The sequence below is a fragment of the Denticeps clupeoides genome, chromosome 1 (assembly GCF_900700375.1).
Source record: "Denticeps clupeoides chromosome 1, fDenClu1.1, whole genome shotgun sequence".
NCBI classification, from domain to species: domain Eukaryota; kingdom Metazoa; phylum Chordata; class Actinopteri; order Clupeiformes; family Denticipitidae; genus Denticeps; species Denticeps clupeoides.
Genome location: NC_041707.1, coordinates 41,267,899 through 41,282,599, shown reverse-complemented (window position 1 = coordinate 41,282,599; position 14,701 = coordinate 41,267,899). Strand labels below are relative to the sequence as shown.

At 49.1% G+C, this 14,701-nt stretch overlaps 1 protein-coding gene across 1 annotated transcript; it reads right to left on the bottom strand.

The window, feature by feature from the left end:
* Window positions 1–570: 570 nt before the first annotated feature.
* capn1 (calpain 1) lies at window positions 571–14,551 on the bottom strand. Its single transcript, XM_028985074.1, has 22 exons — window positions 14,475–14,551; window positions 12,068–12,424; window positions 9,809–9,878; window positions 8,771–8,889; window positions 6,317–6,450; window positions 5,340–5,508; window positions 5,179–5,262; window positions 5,006–5,091; window positions 4,688–4,762; window positions 4,458–4,618; window positions 4,078–4,238; window positions 3,963–3,974; window positions 3,678–3,889; window positions 3,001–3,040; window positions 2,811–2,876; window positions 2,660–2,717; window positions 2,512–2,576; window positions 1,771–1,839; window positions 1,570–1,648; window positions 1,219–1,335; window positions 1,082–1,140; window positions 571–965 (listed from the first exon to the last, which is right to left on the bottom strand). Exons 2-22 carry the CDS (start codon window positions 12,317–12,319, stop codon window positions 939–941), a joined length of 2,115 nt encoding a protein of 704 aa, XP_028840907.1. The 5' UTR covers window positions 12,320–12,424; window positions 14,475–14,551; the 3' UTR covers window positions 571–938.
* Between the last annotated feature and the right edge of the window lie 150 nt (window positions 14,552–14,701).

The window sequence follows — 14,701 nt, the reverse complement described above, 5'->3', positions numbered from 1 at the left end:
TGCCACTGAGGAAAGCACCGTCCCCACACACTGCTCCCCGGGCGCCTGTCATGGTGCCCACTGCTCACCAAGGGTGATGGTTAAATTCAGAGGACACATTTCACTGTGTGCACCGTGTGCTGTGCTGCAGTGTATCACAAGTGACAATCACTTCAAAGCTTACCTAGACTTAAAATTGATGTTGATCTTAAATCTGCATTTTTGTTGATACTGCAACCCCCACGTTGTGAGTTTCCCTCTTACGGTAAGCAAGATCTTCTTAAAAACAACTTTATTCAGCAGCATTAAGAACAAGTGACAAGTTTACAAGAGCATTCCGTTATCAGCCATAAATGTGCATGCTAAAAAAGTAAACAGCAGTTGCATTATCCCCCCCCCCCCCCCCCCCCCCAGCGGTACGAAATCGAGCATTTATCAAACCGACTTGGCATTCAGACATTGGATGGCTTATATCAGCACTAAAAATCTTTTTTTTTTTGTTTTTTGGCACAGGACAGGCGTACTGCTGCGAACATTTCTGAACCATGTGCCAAAAAATATGTTTTTGTAATTCACTTTTCACTCATGTTGATGATTAGTACATTGTACTAAAATGTACTACATTCACAAATGTGATTATTTGGATGATCCCCCCCCCCCCATTCTTTGAGAAACCAGCACGGTAAACATGAAACAGCGAAGGTTTAAAATGCCCGCAGTCCCAGCACCCAAAAATAGATTAAGACGACCGAACATGGCACACGTGTATTCAAGCCCGGGACCCGTCACCACGGGCACGGAAGTTCCTTTTTTGGCACAGAATTAAAAGTACAGGCTGATCAGGTCCCTTTGTATCCAGGGGAGGAAAGACGAATTGAAGGCACTGCGGGAATAAACATGGCGATGACGATGATGATGAAAAGAAGGAGGAGGACTCCATTTATCCATGCTGAGTCCAGTCAGGCAAACATGGTCAGAGAGATCCACTGCAGGAGAGGAGAAATATGCAGTCGTGTAGCATGGACATCACATAATCATCAACCGTGCATCAATTAACACATAAAAATGCTGGAGTTGAATAATTGTGAAGTGAGCTTCTCACCTGGAAGAAATTGAGGGAGATCAACCCATCATTGTCTGTGTCCATCATTTTAAAAGTCTCTGTGAAGAGAGAGAGAGAGACGGAGAGTGAGGGAAAGGATGAGCTCAGTTCGTGAGCTCAGCAGAAACGACACTCACTGAACATGGTCTCCAGCCGGACCAGGCAGGTAACAAAGTTGTCAAAGTCCACAGACAGATCCTGCTCGGTGTACCTCAGGATGATCAGCTGGAACAGGTGATTGGTCAGCTTGAAACCTGACAGACACACAGAAGGAAGTGAGTAATCTGGACAGATGGGTGGTGTGTGAGTGGATGGGCAGATGGATGGATGGGTGGATGGACGAGTGTGTGGGCAGATGAAGGGGTTGATGGATGCATGATGGATGGGTGGGTGGGTGGATGATGGATGGATGATGGACGGGTGGGTGGGATCATGGATGGATGATGGACGGGTGGGTGGATGGTGGGTGGGATGATGGATGGATGTACCTGCGGCCTCGAGGGCCATGCGCATCTCATAGGAGTTCATGGTGCCAGACTTGTCCAGATCAAAGTTCCTGAACACAGTCTGAGGAAGCCATGGAGCGAAGAGAGAGACAAAGAGAGAAAGCGAGAGGGAGCACAAAATGAATAGTGATGGGTTGAACAGAAAAGCCAGGTCATATCATCTGCATCAGAAACGTTCCTCACCAGGTAGCGCTTGATCTTCTCCCACAGAATATGGAACTCTGACAGACCCAACTTGCCACTGCCATCGGTCTGCAGTTGTCCGTTAAGTACATTCACATCAAACAGCTTGAAGTTCAGGTGTGTGCACTTCATTATTATATAGCGCTGTTAACACACAAACTACAGATCCCACAATGCAGTGCACATTTCATTGACAAAGTCAGAGTTCGCACGGCACTTTGGTGACTTTGAAGTGTGAAAAAAGAATTCCGAGCTGCTTCACAGCCCCTTTGCCGTCGACGTACAGGTTCGGCTGCGGTGTAAAGACTGCGTTGGGAAAGGCAACTGAAGCACTGCATTATGGGACCTGTAGATGGTGTTTAATCAGCACTTCATATCACGGGGCCGTAATAATAGATCTATGTAAAGTGACGTCGCTGGATGTGGACCACGAGTTTGACCACCACACTACTAGACGTTCTGAGGACCACATTCTTCTTCCAGCATAGACATGCATGCAACCTGAGCCACACTGGAGGACGTCCTACTCAGCCAACATCTGTTTCTCATGTTAAAGCAAAACAGCAGACAACACGGGAAGTTCATCGCTGCCCCCTGCTGTTTAAGAACAACGTTGATCTGTCAAAAAAAATTCAATCAAGTGTCTCAATTTGACACATCCGTACCACACACAAACCGAACACACTTCAGCGCACACACACGCACACACACACACACACACACACACACAGCCAGGGATACGTCCATGAGGTTGACCATACTGCGGCAGGCCTCTTCAGTGAAGCCGTCTGTCTTCAGGTCTTTATCTGTGTGTAGAGAACAGCGGTACTCCTGGAATGCTCTCGTTTGTGTGTGTGTGTGTGTGTGTGTGTGTGAGACAGAGACTCACGCTTGGCGATGATCCTGTTGAGGATGGTCTGCAGTTCGGTCACGCTGATTTCCATATCCTACACACAACACGGCAGGGACGGGGAAGAAGAGGGAGATGAACGCGGTGAAGGACAATGAAGACCAGACTCCGTTGTCTCTGTCGTCCTTACCGGTCCCGCCAGCTGCCTGAAGAGACTCCGGAATCCGGCGTCGATCTCGCTCTCATTCAGACGTGGCTGACGAGATTTACACCAATCAATCAATCAATCAATCAATCAATCAACCGACCGAGCAGGCCACACGACACAAGAAACAACTCAGCATCTTCTCCACATCCTGTTCAAAGCCTTCATCTCTCACCTCGTCCGGAATATTCGCTGCCACGTCATCGTCCAGTTCCCTGAGAATTGGACGCACCACTTTAATTATGGAATCAGATTTGTGCCAAAGCAGAATTTGTTAATATTTTCTAATACTAGACAAAAATTAAAAACACATTACAGACATGATAAAAGAGGTAAAACTTTTATTTATGTAAAATAAAGTGCGAGTTTTGGGCATGAAGGCATGAAGAAGCATGAGCAACGCTATTTATAACATTCATAACATCGGTTGACTCTGCTGTGCGGGACATGGTGTCATATTATGCTGGAATAAGCTAGATATGCATCATTATGTAATTTATGGGTTCATAAAAGTGTAATATTTGGTTATGTTTGCAATATGGGGGCAGTGGCAGGGCCAGTGGTGGCCTAGCGGTTAAGGAAGCGGCCCCGTAATCAGAAGGTTGCCGGTTCGAATCCCGATCCGCTCCAAGGTGCCACTGAGCAAAGCACCGTCTCCACACACTGCTCCCCGGGCGCCTGTCATGGTGCCCACTGCTCACTCAGGGTGATGAGTTAAACGCAGAGGACAAATTCCACTGTGTGCACCTTGTATGTGACAAATAAAATTTAATTTGAAATCTGGAGACGTTTGGATGGTTCTGGTGTTTATAGTACGCGGTTCGAGTCACAACTCGCCGTCCCGGAACTCACTCGGAGCTGGCGGGCTTCTCCGAGAAGACCCGGAGCACGAAGTCGGCCTCCTTCTGCGGCTCGAAGGTGGAGGGGACGACGATGTACTCGCCGGGTGGCAGGCGGCAGCGGGTGCTGACCTCGCGCAGGTTGATGAAGAGCTCGGAGCGCGCGCTGGAGCCGTGCGTCAGGAAGAAGTCGCGCTTCAGGTGGACCCCGGACCGTCCCGCGTACTGCGCAGGTCAACACACAATCGGTGGTCTAGAACAGGGGTTCCCGCCCAGGGAAGAACGTTCTTGCACTCACCTCTGAAGGAACCTGGGGGAAAAGATTCCACACATGAGAAGATGCATCGACCAAAAAAAAAAAAAAAAAACTCTTCTGGCCTCTTCCAGCCGCCCACGATGGGCCCGCATCTCACCTCATAGACAGCGAAGCCGATGGTCTCCATGTCTTTACCCTCTTTGCGTTTCTGTCGGCGGTTCTTCTGCATCAGCGCCACCAGGAAGCTGCAGTCCGAGTGGCCGGCGATGTCGGGGTGCTGCAGCGTGATCTTGAACTGAGGGTTGATCCAGAACGTCGCTGACGGGAGAAGAGAAGATCAGAAGGTCAGGTCTTGTGCCTTTAACACGGCATGTTTTAACCTTCAAACGGTGGGATGGTTGGCCAAATTCAGAATGTTTCTCTGAACTAGGACCCCCATGGGAACTTCAGAACCATACTCTGGGTGGACCTGACAAGTCAACCACTGCTTTACCGGAAGCAACAGGGGGACTTTTATTTTGACACGTGTGAACCCACCAGGGAAGTTCCTGCATCCCCCCGCGGTGCTGCCCCGCCTCCACTCGCCCTGGAACACAGCCGTGCTCCACTTCTTCACCTGCGTGGCCTCCAGGGCGTCGGCCGTCAGGTTGCAGATCTCCAGGCGGCTGAACTCCCGAAGGAAGTCGTTGAAGGACATCCTGAGGGGATGAAAATAAAACTATTCTGTAAAAAGATGAAAACTCATTCCTTCTCTCTCTCTCTCTCACCAGAACTCTCCATCCTCGCTGCGGTTGTACAGGCGCTCTCGGGCTGATCGATCCACACCGTCCCATTCTCTGGAGCTGCAGGACAAACGCCAGATACGTCACTTTTAGATGATGATGACGATGATGATGAGTGGCCGAATGATTCCTAAATGCACTCAGTAGGACATCGGGTGAGAAGGTTTAGGACGGCAGGTGGTCTCAGGTGAAAGGAGATCTTTGTGAGACCACGTCAGATGGACAAGCGGCTTCGGGTTGTGGGACGTCAGAAGTTGTCCTCTGATTTTGCACCTTTAATCGCGTCCGTGAGGAGCAACTTACTTGTCGCTCCAGGCGCCAGTCCACTCCACCTCCCCCCAGGGGTTCCGGATGCGCACCAGCTTAGTAGGGACCCCCCTGTACGCCACCTAGAACGCGGACATCGCAGAAAACCCCACAAATGACATAATCAAATGACATCACCACGTACAACAGTGGACGTCAGACGCACGTACCTCTTCTACTGACGTCACAGAGTAGGCGTGGCCTTTCACCAGCTTCTTGAAGGTCACCGCCTCCATGTCGAAGCGGCTGGTGATCTGCGGGATGGCGGAAACACTCTCAGACGCGCGGACGGAGCGGCGGCCGTCGGGGTGGAGATGTGCGGTGGACTCACGTCGATGGAGCAGCCCAGCAGCGAGCCTCTCTCCACGGCCCGCTGGATTATCCTGTAGAGGTCGGACGGGGCCTTCTTCAGGTCGAACATCTCCGTCACGCCGCCGGTGAAGTCTTCGAAGCCCTCACAGGTGCTGCCGCCCGACAGGGCCTCGTAGCAGCCGTTCAGCCTGCAGTTCGAGTCTTTGCGTCAGAGCCGCCATCTTAGTTTTTATTAGACTCGTTCTAGACTAAAGACCCAGAATTTTAGTCTTCGGACTATAATGTTTAGTCTTACAGTCAGAATTATCCATGAACATTTTAGTCTAGTTTTAGTCAACAAGAACTGATGACATTTTAATCCACGAAAATGGCTTTTTAGTCTCTTTCTTCAGTGATGCAATTCCATTAAACCCAGTCAATATAGTCAATAAGTACCCAGTAGAAAAGACAAAAAAAATAATCTAAATATTAAATTATAGCTACTTTATAGACTCAAGCCTGAAATCCAATTAATGTCGCGGTCACTGCGTGTTGCGGAAGTGACATCATCCGTTCGGAAACAGAAACCGCGATACAATAACTAGATTAAACAAGAGGAAATAACGTTATTTTAGTTTTAGTTTAGTTTTTATCTTGTAAACCATATTTAGTCTCACATGATATATGGTAGTGGTATATATGGGCTGGTAGTAGCCTAGCGGGTAACACACTCCCCTATGAACCAGAAGACCCAGGTTCAAACCCCACTTACTACCATCATGTCCCTGAGCAGGACACTTAACCCTGAGTGTCTCCAGGGGGGACTGTCCCCGTAACTACTGATTGTAAGGCGCTCTGAATAATGCCGTCTGGTAAATGCTGTAAATGTAAATTTCATTATAGTTATTGTCACCTGACCAGCATTTTTCACCTCGACTCAATCACATCAAAAAGGTTTGTTGACGAAGGTTTTTAGTCATAAATTTCGTTGACGAAAACACACACACAGAAACTCACTTGGCGTAGGCTTTCTCCAGCAGGGCGCTCCAGAACTCCGTCCCCTCCGCCGAGTGGACAAACAGCAGCTTCCCGTCCTTCACCGGCAGACGATCGTCGATCACCACGTCCACCCATTCGCCAAACTGCCAGAACTGCAGTCACAAGCAACTTACTAACACCAAACGGGAACGAGGCTTCATACAACTTCATACATTCCCATTTTTGGGGTTAAATTTTAGTTTTTAATGAAAAGTGACGTGATTGTCATTGTGAGACACTGCAGCGCAGCACACGGTGACACGGTGGAACGTGTCCTCTGTATTCAACCATCACCCTTGGTGAGCAGTGGGCACCATGACAGGCGAGCAGTGTGTGGGGACGGTACCTTCATCAAGGGGACCTCGTGGCACCTTGGCGTGTCGGGATTTGAACCCGGCCACCTTCTGATTACGGGGCCGCTTCCTCACCTGCCCGAACAGTGTTAAGATGTTCTTTTTGACTGACTGGATTTTTTTGAAAGGGCATGAGGAGCGCAACTGTGGTTCAAAAACTGAGATTTCTGCAGTCACATAAAAGTATTTAATAAAAAGAAACCCCAGAAGCCGCCACAAGGTGGCCGTTCCTCCTGCGTTCCCCCGCTAAGGAGCATCATTCGGCTCCTCGGCTGGTCCAGGATCGGATCTCCTTCCTCGTCGCTCCACGGAGCTCAGCCGGGGAGCTGGTCCGGGATCGGTTCCAAGGAAAATCTGTGTTGCCATGCAGATGAGGGGTGGCGCGATGGTCCGATCAAAGCGGGATTTAATAATTCATGCTGCAGCCCAGATCTCCTCAGGTGATGAGAGAATATTCAGACACGGATTCTCCCTTCAAAAGGCTCCTCATTATCAGCGAAATATGAATATCGCTTTCATGCATAACTCGCTATATTCTCTACCTTTTCTACAGAGTCCATCTCATGAACTGCGATGAATATTAAAACAGCCTCGCTCGTAATATCATGAATAAAAGAAGACGTGCATCATCCGTGGGGATTCACCATCTGCTGCAGAATATAGCAACAATAAGCATCAGATTCTGAAGTATCGCCACTAACGATGACGTGTGTGTGTGTGTGTGTGTGTGTGCGCGGTGTCATCACAGCACGGTTGACGCTGGTAGGTCACACGACTCACTGCCCAACTTTACAACACCCTGATACTCTCAGAACACACACACAGTGCTTACTAAAGGTGTAGAAGCACTTTCATCTGACTCCACAGAATCAGGCCCACCTTATAATAAAGATTCATTAACAAAGATTCATTAATAAACTGAAATGTTGATTCGTGTTGAATTTGGTCGCCGTTCAGGATGCCAGGCGGGCGTTTGGGTGGAGAAGCTTCTCTCAAAGTTAAACACCGAGAGCTAATATCCTGTAATCCAATCAGATCCCCCGTCTCTATAATAAAGATTCATTAACAAAGATTCATTAATAAACTGAAATGTTGATTCGTGTTGAATTTGGTCGCCGTTCAGGATGCCAGGCGGGCGTTTGGGTGGAGAAGCTTCTCTCAAAGTTAAACACCGAGAGCTAATATCCTGTAATCCAATCAGATCCCCCGTCTCTATAATAAAGATTCATTAACAAAGATTCATTAATAAACTGAAATGTTGATTCGTGTTGAATTTGGTCGCCGTTCGGGATGCCAGGCGGCGTTTGGGTGGAGAAGCTTCTCTCAGAGTTAAACACCGACACACCGAGATTACATCCTGTAATCCAATCAGATCCCCCGGCTCTGCTCCACAGCAAACCGATCTCATAATTACACAAACACACAGAGAGCGTGCTGGCAGCACGTTACCACACAAATGCACTTCCCCCATCCAACACACACACACACACACACCATCAAGATGGAGCAATAATGTGATTCAGCTGCATGCTGGAATCCCAGCACTCATGTTGGAAAAATGTGTGTGTGCTGGAGCGACTGTGTGTGTGTGTGTGTGCACAACAGGATGATAAATGAGTTATTTGTGCTTGTGTGGTTTACAAAAAAATTGTCTGTGCACTGAGTGTGTATACGAGCGAGAGAGTTCATAACCAGAATCTCTGAGCTGTAATCGGGTTCGTAGTGGAACCGTAGTGGACGTTTACGGTCCCCTCCCCCAACACACACACACGCACACACTGAGCAGGTGTAATACACAGAGTGGAGCAGCAGAAGTTGTTTCAACCCTGATGTTCTCTGGTGTGGGTGCTGCTGGTCAGTGTGTTTACAGGTCAAAGTCACGGCCGCGCCCCGAGCTCAAACACGGAACAACCCGGCTCTGGTATCAAGCCACGCCCACACGGCGACTTGATGGAGCCTGTTTCTGTTGTGAAGGTTAAAACAGCCACCGTCACCTCAGGGCTCCACCTTCTACAAAGAACCTTCACAAGTCAGATATGTTGGACCAACACGAACGGTAATAATAACCAGGGGTCGCGACCTGGAAGTGGAATATTCCGGCGTATCCACCAACGAAGCCCTGTCCGTGAGGAACGACGCGGTGCAGCAGGTTGTCGTTCAGGGTCAGAGATGCGATGGCGGCCAGTAACCAGCAGTCGCCTGTAATTAACACACACACACACACACACACACACACACACACACACGAGTTAAACATGACGTCCAAGCCGCACGCCGCAGGAACATAAAACCGTATTTGTTCAGCTATAGATATAAATCAAATATATTCTAATAACGTCCGAACCACAGATAATAAAAAAAGCAGATAACACTGTACTGTACAGAATTGACTTCCTTATTGAGATCTTTTTAATATTGTGTGCATTGTATTTTTATTTGATCTTTCTGTTGTTTTCTTTCTCTTGCATACAGTCAATAAAAATCATTTTGAGAAAAAAAAGCAGATAATAATTAATAATGGCTGGTAGTAGCCTAGCGGGTAACACACTTGCCTGTGAACCAGAAGACCCAGGTTCAAATCCCACTTACTACCATCGTGTCCCTGAGCAGGACACTTAACCCTGAGTGTCTCAAGGGGGGGACTGTCCCCGTAACTACTGGCTCTGGATAAGGACGTCTGGTAAATTCCGTAAATGTAAATTAGAGTAATGAAAGATTCCAGACTCTTCTGCGTCACGTGTATAGTTGCAGCAGTGGAACGCGCGGTGAAATGAGTCCAGAACCGCGCTGGTTCCACTGTGCAGTTAAAGTAACTTTAACGCAAGCAAAGATATTCATGTTCAATGAGGACACGAGACCCGGTGTAACCGGTGGTGGCTGTGGATCCTGCTGAAGCGCGCGGCGCACAGATCATGAAGCGTCCGGCGTAACCGCGACAGTCTGCGGTCGGCCGGGTCGGCGGTGTGGAGGTTTTTAAACCTCACAGGCTGGAACAAAGGCCCCGGCCAGACGACCCGTATCTGTTTTAAGCCCCCAGAGCGGCGATTCATGCGAACGTAAGTGGATTAGACGGCCTTCCGGCGTACATGTACGTGATTCAGGGCGCACGCGAACTCACCCAGAGCTCCCTGGCAGATGTCGGTACGGGTGGCTCCGTCCACGATGAACGCCGGCCTGGCGCAGATCTCCTGCAGAGGACCAGACACACACACACAAGGCGAGAAGTACACTGTAGTGCAAAGGTGTTAACATACAGTACAGGACAAAAGTTTGGACACACCTTCTCATTCAATGCGTTCTCCTTATTTTCATGACCATTTACGTTGGTAGATTCTCACTGAAGGCATCAAAACTATGAATGAACACATGTAGAGTTCTGTACTTAACAAAAAGTGGAGACCTGACCTCCACAGTCACCGGACCTGAACCCAATCTAGATGGTTTGGGGTGAGCTGGACCAACAAGTGCTAAACACCTCTGGGAACTCCTTCAAGACTGTTGGAGAAGCATTTCAGGTGACGACCTCTTGAAGCTCATCGAGAGAATGCCAAGAGTGTGCAAAGCAGTAATCAGAGCAAAGAAACTAGAATATAAAACATGTTTTCACTTATTTCACCTTTTTTTGTTAAGTACAGAACTCCACATGTGTTCATTCATAGTTTTGATGCCTTCAGTGAGAATCTACCAACGTAAATGGTCATGAAGATAAAGAAAACACGTTGAATGAGAACGTGTGTCCAAACTTCCTAGTCTTTGCACATTAATATCGGTTTATGATTATGCCCAATTTAAAAAAATTAATCTGGTGCATCTATCAGTGTAAAGTTCCCGGCGCTGCCACTACACATGGTGGCAGGTGAACGTCCCGCCTCAGAGCGCCCCGGGGATGGCGGAGCGCGAGCTAACAATAGACGGCACTTAACGCAGCTTAACAGGAAACAGGAGCCGGGTGCAGATGGAGGTTCAGAGTCACGCGTCCAGGCAGCTCCCGCGCCGAAAGTGCCGCCTCATCACCAGCACGCGTGTCTCTGGCTGATAGAGAGCACGCTTATCTCCTCAGACGGGGGGGAAGCCCATCAGTAGCTGCACCGTACCGTACCGTACCACCACAGCCGGGAAATTTCTCTGGAAGGTTAGACTGTAGAAGCTCTGAAGCTCCCCAGAGTGTCCTCCAAGACATTATAGTACGGTGGCCAGGAAGTCCAGGCTTTCTCTGGAAGGTTAGACTGTAGAAGCGGAACGTGGTGGTCGAGTGCGAAGAACCCACATTCTAGCAATCCAGACGCAGGTATATTTCTAGGCTGGTGCCGGTTATACTTGTAAACAGTCCAGAGGTTTCGGAACAGTTTCACTCAACCACAAGGAACTCGACGCTTAGGGACTTGATTGGCTCAAGTCTGCCTTCCACCAATGGGAACCAAGGGCTCGTCTTGGGCCGGCCCCCTTTCCGGGGTGGTGGTGGCCTAGCAGGTGAGGTGGCTTCCTTAACCGCTAGGCCAGCACTGCCCCAACAGTCACGTGGGGCTCGAACCCACGACCCTGAGATTTCGAGCCTCATGCTCTACTGCCGGGTACAACGTCACCGTGTCTGCAGTGTTTCACACTTCACTTTCTTCCCCAAGGAATCCGCCCAAAATGGGAGGTAAAAGTCAATCCGCTTCAGCTACTATAGCTCTATAGTCCCAGGTCTCCAGGGGGGGACTGTCCCTGCAGCTACTGACTGTAAGGCACTCTGGATAAGGGCGTCTGGTAAATGCCGTAAACGTAGGTACTTTGCTGCCATCACAACAGCTTTCCAACTGCACAGTATTCTTCAGTTCCCTTCTCAGTCAGTTCTTGGTTCTAGACCTGGTGTCCCTCTTAAACAGGGTGACTTGGAATTACTGCATTACACCTGCAACTTCCATTCTGATGTTGCTCAGAAAATCTGCTTCAATAACACGTTATTATATACTTATGCAAATTATAGTGTACAATGCAACTTTTACCAATGCGTACGGCAAGGCATCCGAAGCACTGCATTATGGGATCCGTAGTTTGTGTGTTGTCAGTGCTTTTATAAATGATAATAGATCTGTATGAAAGGACCCGTATGGGGGCCGGATGTGGTCTGTGGATCGTGTGTTTGACTATAAATGGCACGTGAGACAACTGCACGTACACAAGCCAACCGAGATAACAGCGATCTGTACACTGTCGTGCTAATTAAATAATCCCATGAAAATATGTGGTAAAATTATCGTATAATACAATAATTATTGTACAAATACCATCATTTTCGTACATCTGGCAACACTTTTTTTGATAAAAAATAAAAAGGATAACCATCTAGTTGGAAAATATTTGAAACGACTCCGTTATCCATGCCGTCTCTCACCGTTGGCCTTTTCCAGCGGACTCCCTGCGTTTTGGACGAACGTGGTCCGAGCTCGCTGAACCCGAGCGACGCCGGCTCGGCGGGGAACAGGTCGTCCTCAAATAGCGTCCGGCTCTGGAGGCACCGGGCCCTCAGCGACTCGAAGTCCTGACACAGGAACTTGACCGCCTTGTGGTTCTGGCCCAGTCCACCGTCGCGGTCCCACTGGCTGCGGAGCTTCGCCGCCATCCCCGTGGCGAATATCGGCTCCATCTCGGTCTACGCCGGCCAATCGGAATGCGGGAAGTGCCGATGTAGAGTTTGGGCCCTGTGGATGAGCAGAGGGACTGGGAACCCGGTGTGAGGGTCCAACAGGGCCTGCAAAAGAAGGGCACAACCGGGCATGTTCACAGCTACGCCAAGCAAGAAATACAGAGAAGGAAAAACACCGTAAACTTGCCGAGGTGTCCGGTTAGGACAAAACAACAGGTGGCACATGAGAAAAAATGGCTCCAACCCTCCAGAGAGGAGACATAAATGGCGCCGGTGTTAGTTAGGGCAAAGGCTGGTTTGACTGTGGAAAAAGTGGTGGTAGTAGCCTAGTGGGTAACACATTCACCTATGAACCAGAAGACCCAGGTTCAAACCCCACTTACTACCATCGTGTCCCTGAGCAGGACACTTAACCCTGAATGTCTCCACGGGGGGACTGTCCCTGTAACTACTGATTGTAAGTCGCTTTGGATAAGGATGTCTGGTAAATGCTGTAAATGTAAATGAAAAAGTAAACCTGCTCTGCCGAGTCAGCTTTGGCCAAGTCACCTTGAACGTGGAACGCGCCATGATGTGAATTGCAATTTGCTGGTGCTGAAGACCCCTGTAAGATCTCTTGAGGGTCAGGTGGCAGGGAATTGCTTTTGGTGTTTTCACCTCCTCTCACCATATAGCGCTCTAAAGATCAAAATATGCTTTAAAGACACAACAAAGCACCATGTCTCGACCTGAGTCTGTTCACGACATGAGAAGAACTGACCAGTCTTCCGATTTGTGGAGATGCTGCCGAAAATGCACAAAAAAGCCAGTCGCATGCCCTGAGAAGCCAAAACCCGGAGACATTTGCCACGTTCGCTGGAAGCCGGCGGAGATGAAACAGCGGTGCCTGCTCGCTGGACTGCTCGTGCAGCAAACTGTGAAATCCAATCATCCAGACCATCCGTGGGGAGACCAGCGCTCGCTCTCGTCATGTAACGCACACATTCGCTGCGTTTGCATCATACCAGGAGGGAAAGTAAAAAGTAAAACTACCAAAGAACATTAAATCATATTTAAACTTGTGCAAAACACGATTTTCAGCATTGTTGTTTGCACCGTCTCATAAATAATCTACTACAAGATGGGTGGTAGTAGCCTAGCGGGTAACACACTCGCCTATGAACCAGAAGACCCAGGCTCAAATCCCACTTACTACCATCGTGTCCCTGAGCAGGACACTTAACCCTGAGTGTCTCAGGGGGGGACCGTCCCTGTAACTACTGATTGTTAGTCGCTCTGGATAAGGGCGTCTGATAAATGCTGTAAATGTAAATGATATTGTTTATTATGATGGATTTTGTATTATGCATAATCACCAATCAGTCCTTTTCTGGCCTTTATCCAGAGTAGTGACGGGGACAGTCCCCCTGGAGACACTCAGGATGAAGTGTCCTGCTCAGGGACACCATGGTAGTAAGTGGGGTTTGAACCCGGGACTTTATGGTCCCACCCGCTACCACCAGTATTCTGATATTATATTAATAAATCACATTGATGACGATCTGCATGGCAACAGACTGGCAACGGTCCTCCACCAAGACTGTGTGGGTGTGGCGCCGCAACTATTCCTCACGTCCCCACTGGGACCCTCACTCATGGCGGATCTGGCCCGGTGCCTGTTCCCGATGCCACACCCTCTGTCGGGGAAACTGTACCCCCACCACACATTCTTCTGCCTGGGCTTTCTTTCTTTACCGTAAAGTTCCACACAAGCCAGCATGGACACCGGCGTGACCGGGGAGAACCTGGAGAGCTCTCATAGCCAGACAGGAAACACGGCTGGTTACTGAGTAAAAGTGTTCATCGGCAGGCCGGGTTTCTTCCCTGCGGCTGTGATCAAGCATCTCAGGTTTCCTGGCAAGCCGAACCACGAACAATGTCCCTGGAGGCTCCTCCTCCACCTTCTCAACAGTATTAACCAATTAAGCCCAGGCGACATGAAAACCTCCAGACATGTGGGGCCTCCAGGACCAGGTCTGGCGGTCAGAAAGTGGACACGGCCAGGAGAACAGGGTTCAACTTGACCTCGGGAGGCCACCTCTGGTGGAGTCGAACAAAGTTTTGATCCCCGGCGCATGGGAGTTGTCTAGTAAGTGTGAGTTCGGTGCAGACGTACCTTCTACGCTGCTGCTCCGCGGCGTTTTCCTGGTTCCATGCAGCAGACACTTTTACTGAGCAGAACATATTCCAACGGGGTTGCCAGGTCTGCGCGACAGAATCCCCCCGAAAACACCCCGAGCCCCGTTCAACGCCGCGTACCGTTTAGGCGTTTATTATTATTATTATTATTATTATTAGACTTTCTATGTTTTAGGTCTAAATAAAGAGCTGCCCCCCCCCCCC

Coding starts and splice junctions, on each gene's coding strand:
- capn1 (XM_028985074.1), bottom strand. CDS start 12,319: ATGGAGCCGATATTCGCCACGGGGATGGCGGCGAAGCTCCGCAGCCAG. Junction 2,577..2,659: donor CAACAGGATCATCGCCAAGC/GTGAGTCTCTGT, acceptor CTCTACACACAG/ATAAAGACCTGAAGACAGAC. Junction 1,336..1,569: donor CATGGCCCTCGAGGCCGCAG/GTACATCCATCC, acceptor TGTGTCTGTCAG/GTTTCAAGCTGACCAATCAC.